Below are 22,734 nucleotides of genomic sequence, written 5' to 3'. Positions count from 1 at the left end.
GAATTTATCTCAAATCTCAATAGTTATGTAATCTTTCAAGAATAAATAAAGGTTAGATTTGAATGCTTCACAATGTTTTACAACAAAAACAATTGCATTCTTGATGTTACGACTACATGGCAGATTTAATGACTGCATGGATTCTCAGCTAAAACGTGCATAAAAAAAAGTTTCATGCATCAATTACTGCAAAACTGCCAACGTTTTACAACAAAACATTTCGGAGCAAACAACGTTGGCAACCAACGTTTTTCAACAAAACATTTTGTTGTAAAACGTTGGCAGGCCAACGTTTTGCAACAATTCATTTTGTTGATTGGTAATTGATTCTTGAAATTGTTTTTACGCCAGAGAATCGTTGCAGTCGTCAAATCACGCATGCAGCTGTAAAAGCAAAACCAATCAATAATTTGTAAAATTTTTGGTGTTAAAGCGTAGAATGCATGCAGTCGTCGAATCTGCCATGCAATCGTCAAATCAAGCATGCATTCGTAAAATCAAACAGTAAATATATTTTTTCAACATCAGCATTATGACATTCAAAGGTCCGTGAATCATTTGTTTTATATACCAGTTAAGATTTGTATTCTGCATATCTCCCCGAATTCTCCACTTCTCTCTTGTAGACTTCATTTTTGACGAATTCTCAACTTCCCTCTTGCATTCTCCATTAATTTTTACTTTTGTATTCTGTTGAAAATAATATGGCGGAAAATTATGTAAGAGTTAATTTATATTGGGGTGGTGAAGTTGTGTACGAAGAAGGTTCAGTGAGATATAACCGTCGTCCGGGAGCCGTACAAAGCTTTCCAATTTCCTTCAAATACGATCGTCTACAACGTGTTTTCATAAGCAAAATGGCCATATCTGATCCTAACCTTTCAGTGGTTATCACTGGACGATATCCAACATCAATTACGGCTAGGGGATTTCCCATTTACGAGGAAACTCTTATTTCGGACGATGACTCCTTATCGTTATTTCTTCGAAGTCCTGATATATTTAGCAATCATATCAGTATAGCGACACTTGACATGTATGCAACTGTTGAACGCTCTACTAATGTTGAAGCACCCACTGACGATGAGTTTGATATTCGGGGTACTACGTATCTTCCCGCTATGAATATTGGGCTTCAAAGAGGTACACTTCAACAAGAAACAATGGTAGGAGTTGGTAGCCAGTCATATAACTTTGGTTGGACTATGCAAAGCTGTGATATTCCTGGACCGAGTAGTGCTCCAGATACAAGTGAATTAGGTGGCGGGAGTATAGTTCGATATCGCCCTACTCAAGTGGAGTCATTTACATAAAGGTAAATATAACGATGTTTTTTTCGCTTAAACTAGGAGACTTCTAACTAATTGTTTCTGAGATTTGAACCCCTTGAATTTTCCTATGTTTGTAGGTGTAACGATTTTGAAGAAAACCCTGTATTAACTCAGTTCACACAAATTGTGAGCAATAATGATGTAGCTAATGATCACTCTGATGAGTCAGATAGTGATATCCCATTAGATCTCACAGAAACAGACGATGATCACTCATCTGATGATGATGGTCATTCTTATGAAGACATTACTACTCGAAGTGATGGTAACGTTAGCTACCATTCTAATGCGATTCCATATTTGGATAACACAGAAGAAGGGCCGGATGATTTTGCCTTCATGAGAGATGACGGTCCGGTTCGATCTGCACTTTGGGATTGTAAAAAACCTGAATTTATCAGATCAGGTTAGTATGGTGGCAATGAATATTCTTTTTATTTGTTGGCCCATTTTTAAGGGGTTGATAATTTTCCTTGTATTATGAAATTAGGTATGTTATTTCAAAACAAGCAGGAAATGAAAGGCGCAGTGAGACAATATTGTCTCAAAGAAAAGAAAGAGTTCATTTGTGATCAGTCCAAAGGTAAATTTTGGAGGGTTATTTGCAAGCGTCGTACGTTGGGATGTGAGTGGATGATCCGTTTTAGAGAAATTTCAAGTGGTATGTGGAAGGCAGGCAAAGCGGTTCTCCACCACAGTTGTCTCACGGATGATTACAGAAAGGATCATTCCAATTTGAACAGTCACCTAATTGCTACTACGTTGATACCATATATTATGGTCGATCCATACATCAGTATTAAGTCAGTTCAGCAAAAAATAAAAGGATTGCATACGTTTACTCCTGGTTATAGAAAAGCACAAAAGGGACGTAAGAAAGCTATTGAAATGGTATTTGGTGATTTTGAAACCTCTTTCAAGACATTGCCCCGATACATGGCTGCCTTAAAACATTTCAATCCGGGGACCGTGGTTGAGTGGGAGCACCAATCAACTACAATGCAAGGTGAACACATCTTCAAGTTTCTGTTCTGGGCTTATAAACCAAGCATCGATGGATTCAAAAGTTGCAGGCCTGTCATCTCAATAGACGGTACTCATCTGTACGGTAAGTATGAGATGAAACTGCTAATTGCTGTTGGAATTGATGCGAACAATAACATTTCTCCACTTGCATATGCAATTGTCGCACGTGAGAGCTTTGAGTCCTGGACGTGGTTCCTTATGTTGTTGTGGAGACATATTGTTCGTGAGAGACAAGGAATTGAACTTATTTTTGACCGTCATCAGGGCATCTTGCAATGTGTCCAAACACATGATTGGTTACAACCACCATCCACACACCATAGGTTTTGCGTTCGGCATTTGAAAAGCAACTTCAATAAAAAGTTCCTCGGCAGTGACCTTGAAAAGCTAATGTGGTTGGCGGCTACAGAGCACCAAAAGAAGAAGTATAAAATGAGGATGGAACAAATCAAAACAATGTCACCTCCAGCGCATCTGTGGTTAAAAGCTCTTCCGGAGGAGAAATGGACATTGCATAAGGACAACAGTCATAGGTGGGGGGCTATGACAACGAATGTCTCCGAGTCTTACAACGGTTTATTGAAGAAAGCTCGTGGATTGCCCGTTACTGCCATGGTCCGTTATACGTTTAAAAATCTTGTTGATCGGTTTGTTGAGAGAAGCACCCTTGCTGATTTGTTGATTGCGGATAAAAAGTTTTGGCCGCGCGCTGTTGAAAAGAAGTTTGATGAATACTGGGAGAGGTCCCTAAAGCATACTGACATGCAGCAATACAATGCAACTGAAGGGGTCTTTGAGATTCTGACATTTGCACACGAAGGTAAGGGCGGAAATATCCATAAAGTCTCTGCCGAAGGGAAAAAGTGTTCGTGTGGGAAGTGGAGAAACTACCATATGCCATGTTCACATGCAATTAAATTTTGTGATATCCGCGGAATTCAACCAAAGACCTATGTTAGCAAGTACTACAGTTGCAGGTTTTACAAGCAAACGTATAGTGGAAATTTTTCACCGTTGGGTGATGAGGCATATTGGCCACCTTCTCCCTTCAGTTTAATTGCAAACACTGAATACGAGCGAACTTCAGGAGCGCGGACTACAACTAGAAGGAGGAATGAAATGGATATAGCTCCTGCTCGCATGGCTATAAAGTGTAGTACGTGCAAGCAAACAGGTCATAACAAGAATCGCTGCCCCGACAGAAATCAGTAGTTGTTGTTGCTTGTTGGTTTTTATGTTTTTTCTTAAGTTGTACGATTGTTGTTTCCTTATGTAATCTTCCAAGAATATATAACATGTCTTGTGCCGTTTAATAGTTAGTATGTAATTTAACATTTACTACTCAGTTAATGTGTGACGTTTATTTAACTTATATTTTATTTTTTATTTATGTTCGCATATATAACACATATTTAATTATTGCATGTGTTAAAATATTTATTTAAGTTAATCACTGAAATTAACTATATGCTTTAAAAATTAAAAAAATCAATAAATTTTTTTTATTAAAAACACAGCTGAATATGATTTAAATAGAGACAACGTCTTACAAAGTATTTGTAAAACGCCAAGGGAAATAATTAATGAAAGGTATAACATGGACTGATCCACGTTATACAAAATTATTTGTATAACGTGGATCAATCCACGTTATACATTTTAAATTTTTATTTTTTTTATTTTTCGGTGATTGCTCTGACAACTGATAAAAAAAATTGGGGTATAACGTGGATCAATCCACATTATACCAGTTTTGGTATGTAAATTTTTGGCTATCCCCTTTTGGTTTATACCGTGTATTTTTATACCCTTTAGGCTCCGGACTCATTTACATACTAACCCCTAGGTGAGTAATATAAATAGAAGGGGTCATTCATTTGTATAACCATCAAGCAAAATAATTCAAGTTCTCTCTAATACAAAGCTTCCCTTAGCAAATTTCTCGTCTTATTCATATACTATTCCCTTAGCGATCTTAAGTCTAGTAATATAGGCTGACTTGGCATATAAGATCGAGAGCAAGTTGTGCAAAAACGTGAGCGAGTTGTCAAGTGCCGCACGTGCGCTTAGTTGAAGACTAAGGACGTGACATAATGCTCTATAATAGAGACGGAAATTTTGTGGACGTGGTGAACACTCAATTCATATACAACAATTACACTCCAATTCCGAAGTAGTTAGGATCGACATAGGTTGCCTTTCACATGTGATTACTTACACATTAGAAAAACAGAAGAATTACAAACATTGTGCTAGGACAAGAGCTGTGTCCCTATTTCGCTTATTCAGGAGGAGAAAGGAGGTGGGTCACCTCTCAACAAACCAATACTACATACAATATATGATACAGCTGGTAGTTACCTTCCAGCAAATATTGCTAACAATTATCTGCAGCTCCTGTAACTGGTAGTTGCTTTTGAAATTTGATTCTGAGCAGACTTCCTGTGATTGATGGGCTTTTTGCTCTCTACGTTTATCCTTGTAATACAAAGGAGACGCTAAACCTATGTCAAACTCACCTGAATTTTGTTTCATTACCACAACCATTCTGGTTATCATCAGCCTCATCAGGGCGAGAAAGTTTGTCCCTTGCTCCCAAAACTAACTTGTGAGGATGACCCAGCCTTTGGCTAACATCAATTTCTTTCAATCTTGCTAAGCCACCTATTTGACTCTGTCTTCCCAAGAGCCTTTTAACCATATCATCCAGTTCCACAATTTTCCTCTGTAAGTTGGTCCTATCCATCTGGGAACACGGTGGGAAATGGAACAGCAATATCATTAATAACTAATGTACCAAATATAACACTTATCTCCTAATATGAGCGACAGAATAAAGTTCATACTTTCAGCATCTCATTTTGAGCAGTCAGCATCTGATCACGCTCTCGTAGTTGTTCTATGCACATCTGGGATGATAGCACATCTGCCTCTCTTTCTTTCGCTTCCAAAGTGAATCTAACAATTGTTAAATAGTCAGAACCCATCATAAAACATCCTACAATCAGAATCTAAATAGAAAATTATACTGGCTTTTCTCAAATACTGGAAGATCTGTCAATCCTATGCATTTTCTGGAAGAACTTGAATGATATTCTCCAAGAGACACTATATAATTGATAGCTTTCTCTTTCATAAAGAGAATTACTAATATAACACGTCATTTCTTCTCTACTCCGCACTGGTTAAATATAAGAATAAGGACGACAAAGTAACTTACCTCTCTCTTTCTTCAACTAGATCATCAATTTGTCTCCTTAGATTGGAAAGTTGTCTCTCCTGTAACAACATAAACCACTTGTAAGGCTCAAAACTAAAATTTTAGCATGTGATTTCCTATTAAGCATACCATTGCAATGAGCTCTTCTGATTGTTGCTGAGCCTCCTCTACAAACTTTTGCACTTGATACTGGTTCATCAAATTCTAGAACATAAGAAAGAAAAAAGTCCTTACAACTCAGAAATGGAAATACACAAGAAAATAAAGAGGATTTAGTGAGGAACTTACTGAGTAACTAGTCATGTCCAACTTGACTCCAAGCAAATCCCGAATTACATCATGTGTCATGCTCTCTGTTGCAGCCAGTCTACTTTTCAGCATACAAATCTGACAACATATACATCATAAATATGTGCAAAAAGAGTAACTATGAATATAAAAGTGGCAGGAATTGCCTTTGAAACATGGAAGTGCAGAAGATGAAGGGATAACGATAGCATTGTTGAGATGATAGCCAAAGAGTAACTTTGTTGGTTGTCTGAAATGAGAAGTAGATAAATCAATACAAAAGCGATGGAGATATTTTCAACTTCAGTCATGTAGATCCGTGATTTGGTCTTAAATCGTGTTACCTATTTAGATGCTTCAGTTCATGGAATTGAACAAGGTCATGATAGATTGCCTCTATTAGGCCTTTGCTAATATACTTTACAAGTTCATGATTATGTCAATAAATTTTACTCCTATTAAGGAGGATTTACATATAAAATATGTACAGTGGCTGAATTTCCCCTTTTCCATAGAGCTTAGCGGTAAAATGGTGGTTATTTTCATTAATGATGGTGTCTGGTCTAGTGGGGATGCACCTTGAGGAATCCAACTGGTGCTTGCAACCTTCCACCAGCACAAGTACCACGTACCTCTGGCCACTACCAAGGCTTAGGGAAATGAGAAAATTTTACATATTGTCACCTCTGATAACTTAGCAGTTAAAGACAATGATATTCATGCTTTTTATTTATAATGGACATTGATATTCATGTTTATGAATGATTCTGTGATAAAATCTCTGAATAAGGTTTGATCATTTGGATTGCTAAATTTACGACACTCCAAAAGTTGCTAAATGTCATCTTCAGGAACACCCCACAAGCAAATGAATTAGCGTTCCACAGCTACCATGTCTAAAAAATATGACTCATGTATGAAATTTTTATCTAAAAGTACATACCTCCTTCTGCTTTTGAGCCAATAACACCTCCAGCTCTTCTATGTGAAATTTAGCCGCTGACAATTCCTGGTCTTTCTCACTATTCATCTGCTGAACCAAACTGGAGATGCATCTGAAAGGTGAGCTTGAACCTCTCGGCCTGGTTGAGCACTTCTCTGTCCTATCTGAAGTTGGTCCTCCATTTATTGAGTGGGTTTCAAGTCCATGCACTACTGCCTCCAACTCCTTGTACTGTATCATATATGGCAAATGAGATCTATAACTTTATATAAGCATCATACCACCAGACAAAAACTACTACACAGAGATTTGGCTAAAACTCCAAGCGGACTGAGCAGTCTCTAGTGTGGCACTTACACTAGAAGCTTATAAATAGTTTTCCTTTCGAATTTTAGTGTTATAAAACTCATTTCCCATAAAAAACTATGAGTTCAAAGACACTTCTAATTCTTAGAATTTGAGCAATATTCAAAGAACTTCCTTAAATCTAAGTGTAATAAGTAGAAACTCACTGCAAAAGTTTCAGTTTTACATGGACTCCCTAGCACTAGGCTTAAAATGGGGACTCTGAAATCTCGTCCTGGGAAATGAATTAGAGATATAGAGGTTTTGCTACTTGATTTTGTTATTTGCTTGCGCACAAATATAGGTTAAAGGGACTTGCTATGCTTTACAATACCTTTTGTTGATACTGTGATGCCTGGGCTTGAGCGTGCAACAAGATTTCTGAAATGTAGTCCTTGCATTGTTTTATCTACAGCATAGAAACCAAAGCTCAATATCATGTGGAGAATGCGGCTGGACAGAGAATCTTATAATGAAAGAAATCAATTTGTGACACAAGAACCTACCTCTTTAGTTAGCTCTGCTTTTTCTTCTTCAAGAACTCCTATTTGGTAATAAGCCTCCGTAGGCTCCATCAACCTGCCATACAGTTTCTTGGATCAATGTCGCATCATATACCATGTCACGGTTATGTATGAATCATCTTGTATAAAAGGGACCACATGAACTTTCTGACCTCAAAAATTGATGCTTTGTGGATAGTTCACCTGAGCTCATGTCCCTACTTTGAGAATTCTCAACCATTAATAATCTTTTTCTTAGTGCTTGAAGTTCCAGTTCTAATGAATCTCTAATCAGGCGATCTCTTTCTACCTCTTCTTCCATTTCATGTACCTTGAAAATGGGATAAAACAAAGGACTTGAATTTCTCAACATTAAACCAAGAGAATAAAGCTTGCGTGTCAAAATATTGTTTTGTTTTATAAGGCCATTAAAGGAGAGCTCAAGTTGAATTTAAAAGTTGCACTACGCCTGATTTTGCCAGGGACCAATGAACAGTGAGCACTTTCAAGACTAAAACAGAAAATCAATGTGGAAAAGCCTACCTTACTCTCCAGTACATTTATGGTGCACTCAAGTTCCTCAACGGAGTGTTCTAAAATCTTAACCTCCTCATCCTTTTCTTCAGCATATACTTTACTGGCTTCTGATGCCTGGTATATTAAGAGATACGTCATCAGTGCAGAGCATGTCCATCAATGTTTGGCCGGTTAAATATTCTTCACAAATACATACCTGGCGAGCTTGTACAGCAATAGCTTCGTTCTCATCGGCTAGTGAGTATGCCATATCAAGCCTGTCTTGCAAGAACTGAAGTTGTTCAAGAAGCTGGTTCTTTTCTCCAGTCACCCTCTTGAGATCGTCTTCAGTATCTCTGTCCTTCTTCGACAATATCAGTTGTTTCTCTGTTGAGGAGGTCAGCCGAAGAATTTCATTTTCTAGGCTTTTCACAATCTCCCGTTGTTCTTCCAACTCATCCTCTGTTTGGGACTTCTTGGCACAAAGATCCTCTAAGAGAGCTCTCAACTCAGAGTTTTGCTTTGAGAAATTATCTGATTCTCTTCTAGTCACTTCAAGATCAGCTTTTGAAGCAAATAGAGCACGCTCCATCTCTTGCATCCGGTTTTCAATAGTTCTGTGCTGAATGAACATTTCATCTAGTTGACGTTCTTTAGTAGATAACTCATTTTGAACTCGATTCAAAGCTGCAGTTAACAGTTCAACTTCATCCGTGATATCCTTTCTGCTAGAAGCTGATTCTTGCAACAAGCTAATGTCAAAGAGCAAACCTTTCAGCAAAAGTTCTTTTCGTTCCAATTCTTTTCTGAGCTCCAAATTTTCATTTTTGTTGTTAATCTGGTTTAGACCCAACTCTTTATCCTCCATTCTTCCGAAGCTTGCCATTCCATCCAGCTTTTCTTCATCCATTATCATACCAATTTTACAACTTCTCCTCAATTCATGTATAGAATCAATAGCTTGACAATGGTATAGCACAGAAGAGGATATCTCATTCTTCATAGTGCCAGAAAAGTTACCTTCTAGTAATGATTTTGAGTTGCTGATTTGGCCCAGTGTCTCTTCTGCCATTCTAGAAGCATCAGCAAACAATGTTTTCAACAACCCCTCCACATCTTTTTGCATATCAACAAAAGACCCTTCAAGCAAGGACATTCTATTTGACATTTCTATCAAGCTGCGACAGGCCTCGTCCTGTAGTATCCGTTTTTCTTCATCTCTCTGTCGAATGGCAGATTTGAGTTGTTTGACATCTTCAGCCAAGCTTGCTTTCAGTGCCAGTAATTCCTCTTCTGCTTGTCTCAACATAGAAGTCAAATTTTTTTCATTTTCATTCACTTTAACCGGAGCTTTTAACGTGTAATCCACTTCTTTGATGGTTGAGAAGGCTTGCTCAAACTTCTTGAAGTAGATTTTCTCTTCAGTGATGTTGTCACTAACTTTTTCCTGCACGTCCAGAATGAACCCCAAGGAAATGATAGTGTTAATTTTCAGAACTAAAATTTTAACAAATGGATGATAGCAGGGCGTGCTTTATCTAGTAATACAACAATCTAAAAACTGCGACAATTTGACCTCTTTACATTCAAATGATAAAGGATGTGAAGTTTTGTTTAAGGAGAAAACTATATGACATTGGTATTACCTCTCTCCTGAACTTGCAGCTAACTTCAGCTCCAAGCATCATCATTTTGTGACTCCGAGTTATTTCATTCTGTTGATTCCTGATTGGGTGCTGGTCGTTCAGTTTTGCAAGTTCAGCTGAATCAGAGAGATACAACACTGGGGTTGAGCAGTCGTCCTCTCCTTTCTCATTGAAAACCGAATTAAACTGAGCATTTATTTTGGCAAAAGCACCATATGCCATTTTAAACTCCCTCCTCAAATGCAATAGTGATGTGTCTTCTAGGTTCAAATTCTTCAGAATGCTTTGTGAATTACCACTGAGGGAAGATGTATTTAACCTTTTTCCTGAAGCAACACTATCGGCTGAAAGATAAGAACATGAAGCCGAACTGTCTGTTGTCCATCCATCTGATTCACTTGGATCCTCATTTGTATCAGAGCGTAGATGTGAATTCAAAATTCTGTTTAGATTTGTGGGGATTTGATTCAATATCTCATTTGTTTCAACAAGTTCATATCTAATCTGATGCATCAGTTTATGCTGTTTGTCATGGTCATGAAGCTTACTGGAATCACATGATGGAAATTCAACTGCAAGGTATTGAGAACTGCCATTTTCTATCAGATCATAGAACTTACTCTGCATCTGATGGATAAGATCCAGAAATTCTTGATTGAACTCCTTGCATAGGCAAATCATTTTATAGGCATCTGATTGGAGGCCTGACAGATAGTTTTGTGCATCAAAGCAGAGAGCATTTACAGCATTCTCCACCTCCAGTAGCTCTAGCCTTGCCAACTCAATATTATTTTCATGAGCTGCCAATGCCAATAAACTTTCACTTGAACTGCCTCCTTTCGTGAGGTTACTGTCAATACTATTGGATCCATCGTTTGCAAAAAATGAAACAGCATGAACTTCAGCGATGTGGTTCCCCTTGGGCAGTAGACTTTTTTCTAAAACTTCCAACCTATTGATTTGATCATCCAAAGAAGAAACTAGCTGAATTGCTTCCTTGTTGCTTGCCTCATTGTCTAGCTGCTGAGCTTGTGTAAAAGCCATTGTTGCACCTCTCAGAGAATTCAATTTCTCATCCATTTGCAGTACACCCTGTTGTGCTTCTTCCAAACTCTTTTTTAACAAAAGAATTGTTTCTTCCTTCTCAATACAAATTTTAGCGGCTCTTTCAACATGTTCACCAATGCAAGCATTGACGTCTGGAAATGAGCAAGCTATATTTTCTATCTGGGAGGAAGCGTCTCGCAGGGACTTAGAACCATCTATGAGAAAGGTTGTAAGCTCCAAAGTTGCTCTTTCCCATTCCATGCGCAGCACCTTTATTTCTTCCTCTTTAAGTGCCAGACTGTTCTTCAAACTCATGTTTTCATCAGCCATCAAGCATAATTTTTCCTGTAATTCTGACTTCATTGCAACAATCTCTTCCTGCATATGAAGAATTGTTTTACTTGTTTCTATTTCAACCTCCTCACGCACTAACTCAGTTTGGTGTTCCTGCGACAATTTTAATGCGTGATCCTCCAGATATTGGCTATTAAGCAAGCGAGCCTCCTCAAGGTCCTTGGACATTTTCTCCAACTTAGCTTGCAAGGAAACTATGCAGAGGTCTCCATTACCATCTTGAGTTTCAAAAAGAGAGCCTCTTGATTCATGGCTATCAGGTATAGGCATGTGTTGTATCGCAGCCCTTTCAGTGTCACACATCTGCTTAGACAGCCTTTGATTTTCTTCCCTCATGAATTCGAGCTCTTCTATTAGCTGAACTTGTTCCTGTTCCATTGCTTCCATCAAGGTTCTTGCTTCAATCAACTGTTTCATGATATCTTTATGCTGCGAAGTGGAGGCCCCATCAGCGTCCTGAACTTCTTTACTTTTGGATTCTCCACCTGCTGGAAGGTCATGTCGTGTCCTGTTTGCTTTATCAGCTTCAATTGACATGGTCTCCACCTATTGAAGTACCGGTTAGTCAACAGCAGAAAGGAACAGTCTATATGTCAAGGAGGAAATCTAATCCTTCATATAGAAAAAATCCAAAATCCTTCTTACAGAATCAAATGCAGCTTGGTTAAAGTTCACATGTTTTCTCAGTTCCCCTTGCAGTTCATCAACTTCCCTGCAAAGCAAAAGACGGATAAGAAGAGAAAAAAGAAGCTTTTGAATAAGAACAGTTATGCTTTAAAACTCTCAATTCATTGAGGTAATAGTAAGAGAGAAGTTTGGCATGCTGTTTGGGTGTCAAGGAAGAAAGTATCAATCTTGTCACACCAATTGAAGTTCAGATATTAGATTGGTAAAATTAATATACGTATGTTGCTCTCAGATACACACGCACGCAAACACAAACAAACACACACACATACATACATATATACATATGTATATGTATATGTATATATATCTCCACTGATTTGGTAAGCAATATAAGCAGTCTTTATGCTCTGGAAGAAATTAAATTTGTTGAATAGAATTAACCACCTCATTTAAAAGTTATGATGTTAGAGAGAAACCATTATATTATTTATTTATCTACAACACGCCCCTGATGTGCCAGCCCTGATTCTTTTTCTTGGTATTTATTTAGGTCTACCACCAAAATTCACTACATATAGGAAATTACAATGACCACACTATTTAAATTTTAAAAAAAAAAAAAAAACAGTATTAATGTTACATCCCGCGTTTTCACAAGTTGGAAGGCGTACGAGTTCAATGACATTAGTAACGGAATAAGTTTGATGAATTTTGAAACTGTTATATATGGTCTTGATATGGTATTTTCTTTTAAATAAACCCCTTTTAGTAAATATTTGATAAGTATAATTTTCTATAGTTATTACTGTTACTACTTCTGGGATACATTTTTAATTATGTGTGCGGTATGAGGACATTTAGAAGTGAGATTTTATTTGTTATGGGTACATAAATTATTTCCTCTTATGAAAATCTATCTTTTTCTATTATGAGAATTATTGAGGAATACGTATGATAGATATTAATATCTGCACCATTGCTATATTATTACCATATGAATACTACGTTACCAATTAGATATAGTGATTACTAGATGAAAATATAGAAGGAAACATATGGTGCTTTTTGTTTACAAGTGTAACAGATAGAAAGTCTTTTTAGTTGGAAAATATGTATTATATACTAAATGTTAAGTGGGACAGCAAGGATGGAATAGCTACTATTAAAAGGTGTAGTGACTACGTGGATTAATGGTAGGCATTCATTTTAGTAAATATAAGGAACATTACATTGATAGGATAAGTGTTTCGTACTATTAGTGCGTGAATTTGTTAAATTCCACACTTTTGTGCATTGGATTTGTCGTAAGTTAATTGACATAAGTTCAAGGACAATATTATGTGTAACAAGTGATAAGTAAGTGTCGTGGAGGTTAAACGAATCGGAGAAAATAAGTTTTGTCAAAGTTTAGAAATTGAACAAGTTATAACGAACTATATGGAATTTTAGTCACATTCAAGTATGCAAATAAAGAGATCATGGTATAAAAGTTTGAGGTCCCGAAATTATTTAAGACTCGAAAGTGAATGACGGTGATTGGAAATAATATTTTGTGTGTACAAAAAGGGACTGTGGACTACTGCTACATCACATGATCATGACAATGAATATGGAGTGTATTAAAAATGATTACTTTTTAAATGAATTGAGATCAAGAAATTAATTACGCGGGCAATTAGTGAAACGTCGGATTAGTGGGGGACATAATTCTGTGATCACCACAAATAAAGTGACCAGATGTACAAGCCGTGTAAGTGTTATCTACACTTAATCTCTTAAGGTGCAAATAATATAAGTGGAAGGGGAGGGGGCTTAGGTGTCAAGTTTATAGTGCAAGCGTGCAAAAAGTTTGCCAGCAAGCACCACTAAGTATGTACTTATTTATTAAAATAGCAAATCAACATATGAGGCTACATTTCATTTGGATACTAATCCTTGGGAGGAACAAGACATCAAAAACGTACAGCAACCTCCCTAGATTCATCAAGCAATGTATAGCACAAATTCATACGTATTGCAAAAACGTTTTCGGCCCTTTAAGGAAAACAATATTCCATTCTTGTTCAAGAATTAGTAGGAGCAAGAGTTGTTCTTGGAGAGCTCAAGTAAATGTTGTTGATGAATATATCAAGTGAGGTATGATGTCCTCTCCTACAGTTGCAAGATTAAATCAGCAACGTGAATTCTTTTGGCAAGCATCAACGTGTTTTATTCTATTTTAGGCGGATTGGAGGTTTCTTCGAACTGAAGAAAGGTGGAAGAAGAGTAGTTAACGGAATATGAGGTAATAATTCTCCTTTTCTTGATATATTTAAATTCATCCCTCTCATAGCTAAATTGCGAGATGGGAACTACGAAATTAATTGCAGGAAATCGGATAAGTTATTATTGTTGTTATGTGGACTGTTTTGGAGTGTATTTTTTTTGAGTGGTGGTGGATGGAATTTTACGTATTTAGCTTGGGCACGTTGTAGTTGATGTTGTGTTGTTGAGTTGGAGGAATTGAAAATATAACTGTATCCATATGTTGTCGTTGGTATTTCTGTGTCAACAGGAGAGCAATTGGAAATTTTGGTTAGGTGAAAATATAGGGGAAGTGCTGCCGGATTTTCGCTAAATTTTAGATAATAGAAAATCTTAAACAAGAATATGTATAAGATGGAATATAAGTTCGATAAGAAATAGGCTATGGATTTGTAGACTAGATAATATAGTTACTAACAATAACGTTACTCTTATATAAATAGGCTAAAAGAGCGACGAGACGAACGAGTTACGAATAGCCGCTAACAGGTATGTAAAGCATCCTCCTTTCTTTTTGGCATGTCTTAGTTTTACATAGGCTAGATTAGAGCCTTAAGGAAATTCCAAATCCGAAATCCGAGCATGATATGATATATATATATATATTCCTTGGCACTCTTATGTATGATTTGATGAAATATGAACCATTATGTTTTTGAAAGAAGTGATTTCCAAACTTTGTACAAAAAGGTTTCACTTTAATGAATTTCGTAATTTTTGAATGCATATCTTTCGCATAAAGGCTCGGATTGTTCCAACATTTTCATAAGAGTTTGCATTATGTATAATGAGTATGTTTTCCATAAGCGGGCCCGACTTGGATAAATACCCGTCCGTGGGTCCCGCGACGTTCCTTTATGTAATTCGGGAACTTTTGAAAGAATTCGTTATGACTATTATTTCGATTTTTCAAGTATGATCAGTTTACTTATGTTTGAGTTCATGATAATGATTTTATGCATATGACTACTCACGACTCTACTCGTGCGTTCTGTTATATCTTTCGCCGGTTCCCGGGCCGGTTCTGTTATCGTGCGCGCTTTGATATACTCCGGAGTTATGCTGTGTTTATGGTTCACCGAGCTACTCGCAAAAGAGGGTCGGGTTCCACATATATTTGGTGTTATGCTGTGTATGGCGTTATGTTGTGATGTGATATGTGACGGGGATACGGAGATTTGAAACATTCTGGTGTTATGCTGTGTTATGGCACCATCGACGGGCGGGCGACCATATTCTTCTGTACCCTACGCATGACTTACATATTTTTTAAAGTAAACAAATTTTGATATGTTGGATTTATACTTATGTTTTGTACTACTATTTCGTTTATGCCTCAGATTTGTTTCTGTATTTTCTGCTTTGCATACTCAGTACATATTTCGTACTGACCCCCTTTCTTCGGGGGGCTGCGTTTCATGCCCGCAGGTACAGACGCACAGTTTGGTGATCCACCAGTTTAGGACACCCTCTTCTGCTGTTTGGAGTGCTCCTCTTATTCCGGAGCCTACATTTTGGTATATATAGTTGTTTGATGCATATGTATATATTTGTTCAGGGGTACGGCGGGGCCCTGTTCCGCCATATGATCCGTTTGGTCTGTTTAGAGGTCTGTAGACGTATTTGTGGGTGTGTGTGCCTACTTCTGTACAGATGTGTTTGTATGACCCTGTTCGTTATGGCAGCCTTGTCGGCGTGCACTTTGTATATGTTTTGGGCCGTTGCGCCATCTGTTAGCCTTGCCGGCTTTTTGATATAAGTATATGTATATGTTTGCGCTGAAATGTGTCCGATACAGTTTGACATAGTTTGAGACGGCATATAGTGTTTATGGCCGTATATGCTATTTGGATGTGATCAGATATGGATAGGTATGTCAGGGTGCCCAAGTAGGGCGCCAGTCACGGCCTACGGGGTTGGGTCGTGACAATTAAATTGTTTATTGCAAGTTCACATACATGTAAAGGGTAATTGTAGACTGAGCTGAAGATTTAGTTGTGTACACCGTTATATGCTTATTGGATTTTCACTTCCAGAGACTTTACCTGATTAGTTTTGAGTTCATTTCTCCGCATTCTATTAACTCTCTTGCAGCTACTCTTTCCTGCATTTGGGATGCAGTTCACACATGTCAGATGATACACACAAGTCACCTTATCACTAATCTGAACTTCTTCTCTTTAAGCGAGCACAGGCTGCCCAGGAAACCGTGACTAATTCCAAATACTTGACCTAGAGTAAATTTCATGAAAAACAACAGATGTATTGAATGAAAAAAAGAGTCATCAGAGTAAAGTTGGACCTGTTCACGTAATTCTGACATTTCAGGAACCAATTTTTCGGTCTCCCCATTCTCACAGAAGTTTTCAAACCTGAAAAGACAGATGAAAGATTAAATTACCATAGAACAGGGAGCATCCATCGATGGCAGTTCATAGTTATTACCATCTGAGTTGCTTAAGGAGGCTATTATTCTCATATGCAAGTCGAGCCAATTCTGGATTTCGTTCAGTTCTGGCCTGAAGTAGCTGAATCTCGTCTTTTAAAGCGTTATTTTCTTCCAGGATAAAGCTGTCTGCAGAAATTACTCCATTTCCAAGTGATTCCAGTCGGTCAATTTTTTCGTCTCTGAGCTTCATTATCTCTTTACTCAGTTGAACCTCTTCTTCTTGCTGATGAACCTGTAGAACAGTCCTCAACTTTTATCAAACATGGCTACAAATATCAATTTCATCTAAGGTGCACTTTTCTAATAACACGAGGTGCATAACAGATATCATAATTATTCGTACCAAATGTTTCATCTCTTCAATTTCAGCCTCTAATCTCCTAACTTCCATCTCAGCCAATTTCGCTCTCCTCACAGCATTGAGCAAAGTTGCTTTCAGATAATGCAACTGCCATTGAATTCATGGGACAACATTATATATGGTCTTGATGCTAAATAGCGATATAATGGAAGGAGTAGAAGACTACCGAGTCACTTCTTCCATGTTGTGGACCACCATCAGTGTGCATATTCAATTCCTCAGACAGGTCGAAGCTCTCAGGACAGTCACCCAAACTGAATCGATCTAAACATGGGACACTTTCTGTAAAATAATTCTCAGCTCCCTGATGCTTCAGTAGAAAGGACAACTGACCCTGTTCAAGTTTTCAAGTATGCTTGAGAGCATTGAATATTTTTTCACGTTTCGTATACCACATAATATTATACACCTTTAACAGAGCATGTTACATGCCTTCAGTTTTTGGATTTGCTGCTGCAGTGCTGAAACATCACCTGAAGCATCTTCGTTTATTTTAGCCTAGAAAATTAAAGGTCAAACTTTAAAAACTAAAGGAATTGGTTTCCAAACAAAAGTTAGCATAGCCTAGAAAATATTGCTCAGAATTTTAATAACTAAAGAGTTTTGGTTTTTCTAAACAAAAGTCAGCATATATCTCGAAGTTCATACATTGTTCTGAATAAGTTTTGCACGCTGAGCAAACTTTAGAGTGCTCGGTGTCTCACTGGCAGAACTGCAGAGAATAAAAACTAGTTATTACGACACCATCTCACTGGCAGAACTGGAGAGAATAAAAACTAGTTACTACAAAACTACAATTGTATTTTCAAAATGACAGCAGAGATTATCCTGTTACCAAATTGATGGGCTGATGTTGGCGATTACTGCTGTTTTCGAGTTCCCACCTAGAGAATCCTACATCGAGGGATGACGAAAAAGATAGACTTCTCTTTTTAAAAATTCAATAATAATTTAATACTTCAGTATTCTGTATGCCTAATAATCATAAGATAATTCTCACCTGAAGGAGAAAAGTTAGCCTAGAGTCCCTGTACGGAACGTGTCTATGTTTTCCATGTGCCAAATCCACCAAAGACATGATGACAAGTCTGCATGCATAGACAAGGCACGGTTTAGAACTAAACATAGCCAAGTAGGACACCACAAGGCTGGCTTGAAGATCACTTCAACATATAGTTGAAAACATATCAGTAACACAAAGCATAAGAGCATTTTTCACACAGGATAATGAGACCGTGCAGTCTACAATGTTCCTTTTGAAGTATGAACCAGCTCCTCAGACTTGTTAACTTTTAGCAGTTTAAATAAACTCATTTTACTTGCTAACTAACTCTTTCAAAGAGAACTATGCTTAAAAGAGGACTAGAAACTAAAGCATATGCTTAATATTCTAGTAAATGATAACGAATATATTCATATTTGCTTTTGCATAATTCTCTGTGACATTGTGAATCGCATTAATCAAAGCCAAAAGACTATTTCAAGTTGACCTTAAAAAAGAGACTAAACTTGACTTTGAGCGGGCAAACTGCCCAGAAAACCACAAGTTGTAACAACACAACCCCTCGTTTTGAGTTTTCGCAGCCCGTTTCCTGTTTTAAAGACTTTCTAAAGGTTCATATTATTTTTTGATCGATTATATAGCCAACCCCAGCTAGTTAGGGATTAGAGTGCAATTGATCGATTGATATATGTACATCTGATGTAGGATTTATCGTAATTCATAGCAAGAGGAGAATTGGTAGTTCAACAGGATCACTAATTGGACGATGTTTATCTTATTTCGTAATGTTGTGCAACTCCTCAGAATTCATGAGTGCAATGTGCCACTATTAAGAAACTCAATTGTCCTTGCCATGTTAAATCCACCGCATAATTCTTTCACTTCAAATTGATGTCAATCTTGGACAGGACGTTCATCCACCAGTTTTAGTCACTCAACGGCAGCCCATGCCCTTTTGTCGTGCAAATGCTTAATCGTTCATTAATGTCCAGTAAAGAATCATATTACACTTCCCACATTATTAAATAAAGGTAAAGCACTTATCACATAAATTAAGAATAGTATAATGATGAGCATTAAGAATGCATGATCCAAATGGAGTAAATCAAAGCATGCAACGGGTCATCCTGAGTGTTCATCCAACCCACTGAGGGGCCACTTCATAAACAATCAAGAAAACAAATCGACATGCCATATTAATTTCAGCCGCCAATTAACTCAAGATTATCTAATATTCTAATGATTATCATTACCCAAGAGTTGATAAAGACTTGTTTATATTTGCAGCTTCTTTCAAACGGTCTCCTTCTGCGCCAGAGCTTTTCTGCCTAGATAATCGGAAATCGTGTAAGCCTGAAAACACAATTGACTGAGATTATATGCTATTTAAGTTGAAAATTACCTCTCAGAACCAGCTAGATCTACTAGGTTTAACCTTCCAAATCTAAAGTGCTTCATCGAGTCTTTCTCCCAGCAACTCTCAATGTTGCAAGTGAAAACACTATGAGATCGACTACTCTCAGTATTCATATGAGTAGCTGCCATTTTCCTATTTGCAGCCCCCTGTGGAAGACAAGATCATCAAAGCAATTCTCTTATTGAAATTTCTTAGAGACTATGTTGCTTATATCCTCCAAAAAATGAGATCGGGTGTGTGTCGAATCCTCCGAAAGCAACACATTTTTGGAGGACCCAACACGGGTGCACCGGTATTTTTGGAGGATCCGAGAAAACATAGCTTAGAGATGAAGGTTCAGAATTTTCACCTGTAACAAAATTCTGAGAACATCGTCAACAGAGCTGACACTAACTTCAGTGAGGTTTTCAACATATACACCTTTCTTCAAGTCTTCTCTTAGCTATCATATGTCAGCATATGTAGTGACTGATTCTGTATGAATGTGAAACACAACAACAATTGTCACAAAATAAAATTGAACTTACCAGCAAATTAGTTGATGAAGGTTCAAGAAGGTCCGTTATCTGCTCATTATATATCTCTAAGAAAGAACATTTGCAACTATACTTCAATCTCTCATTCTTTCGCTTGTCCTCTTCCTAAAACGTATTAGAATACTGAAATGCATTAGAAACTAGTCACGCAAAGTAGTGAGGACAGCTAAATGATCTTTTTTTTCATATCTAACCTCTCTAATTCTAGTAAATAAGTATTCGAATATACGAGGAGTGATCCCACATTGTTCGAGTAGCTTTCCACTCATTTCACCTATGTCACCCATCATTGTGTAAGTCTTTCCACTTCCAGTCTGCAAGAATGGAATAGCCCCAAAACCTATAAAGCAATAATCATCTATAGTAAATTACATCAAACACCAAGAATTAGCATTGTTGCGCACCTGGCCATATGCAAACATGCAGCTATTATAACCGGACATGCAGTTATCCACCATGGGCAACCCCGCAACTCTAAAAAGATTTTCCTGCTCAAAGCTCAAGAGAACAATTCATATCAAAATTTTATTAACCTTGAGTTATCTCATCCTGCACAACACATTGTGTATTCATGCTTTTGTGAATGCAAAGCATGCAGAAACAGAATTATAGTCTTTCGAACCTGTGATAGAGTCTCACAAGCAACATGATCAAAGGTAAATCTGGTTTCAGGATGACCAAGCCAAACCAGTGTCTGTGCACTCTCTTGCCTTAAGCATCTACCGTATCCTTGTGACACTTTCTCCGTGTTATTTAATGGTCTAACACGAATCAATACCTACATGAATAAAGTGTTCACTTTTGTCATTTTTGTTACGAAAAAAAAATGGGACCTTGAGTCAAACTCAATCCAAGAGATAGTTCGATGATTGTCCAAGACCATATAAGAGACTACTTACTACTCCCTCTGGTCCACTTTACTTGTCATCCTTACTGAAAATAGATGGTCCAAAATAGTTGTCAATTTAGAAAACCAAGATATAATTAACTACTCCCTCTGTCTCAAATTATCTGTTGTGATTACTAAAAGAAGTTGTCTTAAATTATTTGTCGTTTTAACAGTTCAAGGCAAAATTATTAGTTTTTCCCCATTTCACCCCTAGTAAAATTTTGTCACTGATGGAGATGACACATAAATAGAGTAAACATTTGACGGAAAGAGATTATAACTTAGACATAAATAAGGGTAAAATAGTAAAAACCTCTCTTACTTAATATTTCTTAAGGGGCGTGTAAAACAAAAAAAGCAACAGATAACTTGAGACAAGGGAGTTCTAGTTTCCACCTTTACCCTTACTCAATAATGTGGTGAAAAAGATAGTAGTACTAGTATTAAATTGAGATCAAAGAATAAATAAGGATAATTTAGTCAAATTATCCTTTTTGTTAATGTTTTCTTTAAGGGGCATGCAAAAAAAAAAAAAAAAAGACAAGTAAAATGGACTAGAGGGAGTATACCGTCAATCAATGAGGCAGTCTAATAATTCAAATTGAACTAAAAAAAAGACTGAACCTGGACGTTGTGATCTTTCCAGAAAGAAGGATCCTCAGCCAGCTCAAAATGCGGAACTTGAACAGAAGGTTCAGAGTTGATAACTGGTGTTCCTTTTGAAGTTCTATTTGCTCCTGTATGCATAGAATACCGAGCCCCAGAACAAGTCCCGGGTGTAAAGACATTAGATATTCTCCTTAGTGGAGTAGTTTGAGCTGAATTAGGTTCAGAATGAGATTTTCCTCTAAGACTTCGGGTTGTTTCAGATTTATTTAAAGTAGTGGGATGGGTTTGACATTGAGATGGATCGGTAATGGAATTAAGAGGTGTTCGAGGAGGTGGAAAAGGAAGAAATAGGGTGTCGGCATCGTTCTCATTGGACTCCAAGTTGCTTCGAGTAGCCGATCTAAGAGATGAAGAAGAAGAAGAAGAAGAAGAAGATGCGTCTTTGGACATTGCTCAGCTTACAATGTCAAATTGATTGGACTGCTAGGGGTTTCTGAAATGGAGTGTGTTTTTGGAGATGGAAAGAGAGAGAGCATTCATTCACCATTGAGTGGTGGCCTCGTGGGGTCTCAAAGGTAGCAAGCTAGCCCGCCCCTTTTCAAATTCAATTCTCCATACCGCTTCTACTCTTTACTCATTTTCTTTCCCTTTTCATTTTTTACCTTTTTCTTTTTATTTTATTGTTATAGAAAAACTTAGTGGATGCTTTTTAAAAAAAAAAAAAAATAGGTGGGGATTCGAACTGTCACTAATAAGGTGATAAGTTCTTGTAGTCAACCAATTGAGTTATTAAGTAGGCGTTTGGCCAGGAAAATCAAATACTTTTCACTTTATGAAGTTGGACTTAAAGATGGAGTTGTGTTTGGTTATAGAATATTTGGTTGTTTGAATACTGAAAGTGAAAAAAAGAAAAGTAAAAACACTGTTTTAGGTGTTTTCCAAATTTCAAATACTACTTCAAGTTGTATTTGAAATTTCCATGGCCAAACGGGTCCTTAATGATTCCCCAAACTTAGTGGATGTAGAATATATATATAAAAAAAAAAAAAATAAGGTGTGCACTTTGGCTCAACAATTCTACTGGCTTGTGGTAGTTTTAAGGGAATATTAAAAATATGCAAAGACGCATTTGTAGGATGTGATTTAAGTATGAAGCGTAACAGAAACACTAGATAGAAACGGTTAGTTATTACAAGGCATAAGTTATATTCGTAAGATGAGATTTATATTCATTAATACGAGAACTTGACCAAAATCATCCCCCTTGTTTCCCCCAACTCTTACTATATCATTATAATATTTCACTTAATCTAAAAC

At 37.2% G+C, this 22,734-nt stretch overlaps 1 protein-coding gene and 1 long non-coding RNA gene across 3 annotated transcripts; one reads left to right on the top strand and one right to left on the bottom strand.

Annotated features, from left to right (window-relative positions):
• Window positions 1-4,473: 4,473 nt before the first annotated feature.
• Window positions 4,474-22,222, bottom strand: LOC132626609 (kinesin-like protein KIN-12C). 2 transcript variants are annotated; one of them, XM_060341528.1, is made up of 30 exons: window positions 21,433-22,206; window positions 20,542-20,697; window positions 20,324-20,407; window positions 20,114-20,233; window positions 19,911-20,024; window positions 19,733-19,825; window positions 19,369-19,529; window positions 19,220-19,294; window positions 17,964-18,051; window positions 17,799-17,857; window positions 17,612-17,675; window positions 17,396-17,461; window positions 17,130-17,297; window positions 16,946-17,050; window positions 16,599-16,834; window positions 16,456-16,525; window positions 16,199-16,257; window positions 11,865-11,931; window positions 9,819-11,765; window positions 8,390-9,619; window positions 8,200-8,307; window positions 7,830-7,987; window positions 7,660-7,732; window positions 7,488-7,562; window positions 6,809-7,039; window positions 5,866-5,964; window positions 5,707-5,781; window positions 5,578-5,636; window positions 5,204-5,315; window positions 4,474-5,103 (listed from the first exon to the last, which is right to left on the bottom strand). In XM_060341528.1, exons 1-30 carry the CDS (start codon window positions 21,865-21,867, stop codon window positions 4,873-4,875), a joined length of 6,618 nt encoding a protein of 2,205 aa, XP_060197511.1. In that variant the 5' UTR covers window positions 21,868-22,206; the 3' UTR covers window positions 4,474-4,872. The 2 variants fall into 2 exon arrangements, with proteins under 2 accessions (XP_060197511.1, XP_060197512.1); XM_060341529.1 differs by lacking the exons at window positions 4,474-5,103; window positions 5,204-5,315; window positions 5,578-5,636; window positions 5,707-5,781; window positions 5,866-5,964 and adding an exon at window positions 5,971-6,115 and having other exon boundaries at window positions 21,433-22,222.
• On the top strand, window positions 13,748-16,183 carry LOC132626610 (uncharacterized). The gene is made up of 3 exons (XR_009577513.1): window positions 13,748-14,133; window positions 14,597-14,642; window positions 15,582-16,183. It is a non-coding gene; the product is annotated as an uncharacterized LOC132626610 (long non-coding RNA).
• Window positions 22,223-22,734: the final 512 nt, after the last annotated feature.

Source organism: Lycium barbarum, chromosome 2 (genome assembly GCF_019175385.1).
Source record: "Lycium barbarum isolate Lr01 chromosome 2, ASM1917538v2, whole genome shotgun sequence".
NCBI lineage: Eukaryota > Viridiplantae > Streptophyta > Magnoliopsida > Solanales > Solanaceae > Lycium > Lycium barbarum.
Note: the sequence above shows the minus strand (reverse complement) of the source record. Positions and strands in the feature narration are given on the sequence as shown.

What these genes read in the sequence shown, in the direction of transcription:
- LOC132626609 (XM_060341528.1), bottom strand. Translation starts at nt 21,867, where the DNA reads ATGTCCAAAGACGCATCTTCTTCTTCTTCTTCTTCTTCTTCATCTCTT. An exon ending in TAAATGTACTGGAGAGTAAG is followed by an intron (nt 7,988 to 8,199) that starts GTAGGCTTTTCC and finishes CCCATTTTCAAG; the next exon opens with GTACATGAAATGGAAGAAGA. An exon ending in ACAAAGCATCAATTTTTGAG is followed by an intron (nt 7,733 to 7,829) that starts GTCAGAAAGTTC and finishes ACTGTATGGCAG; the next exon opens with GTTGATGGAGCCTACGGAGG.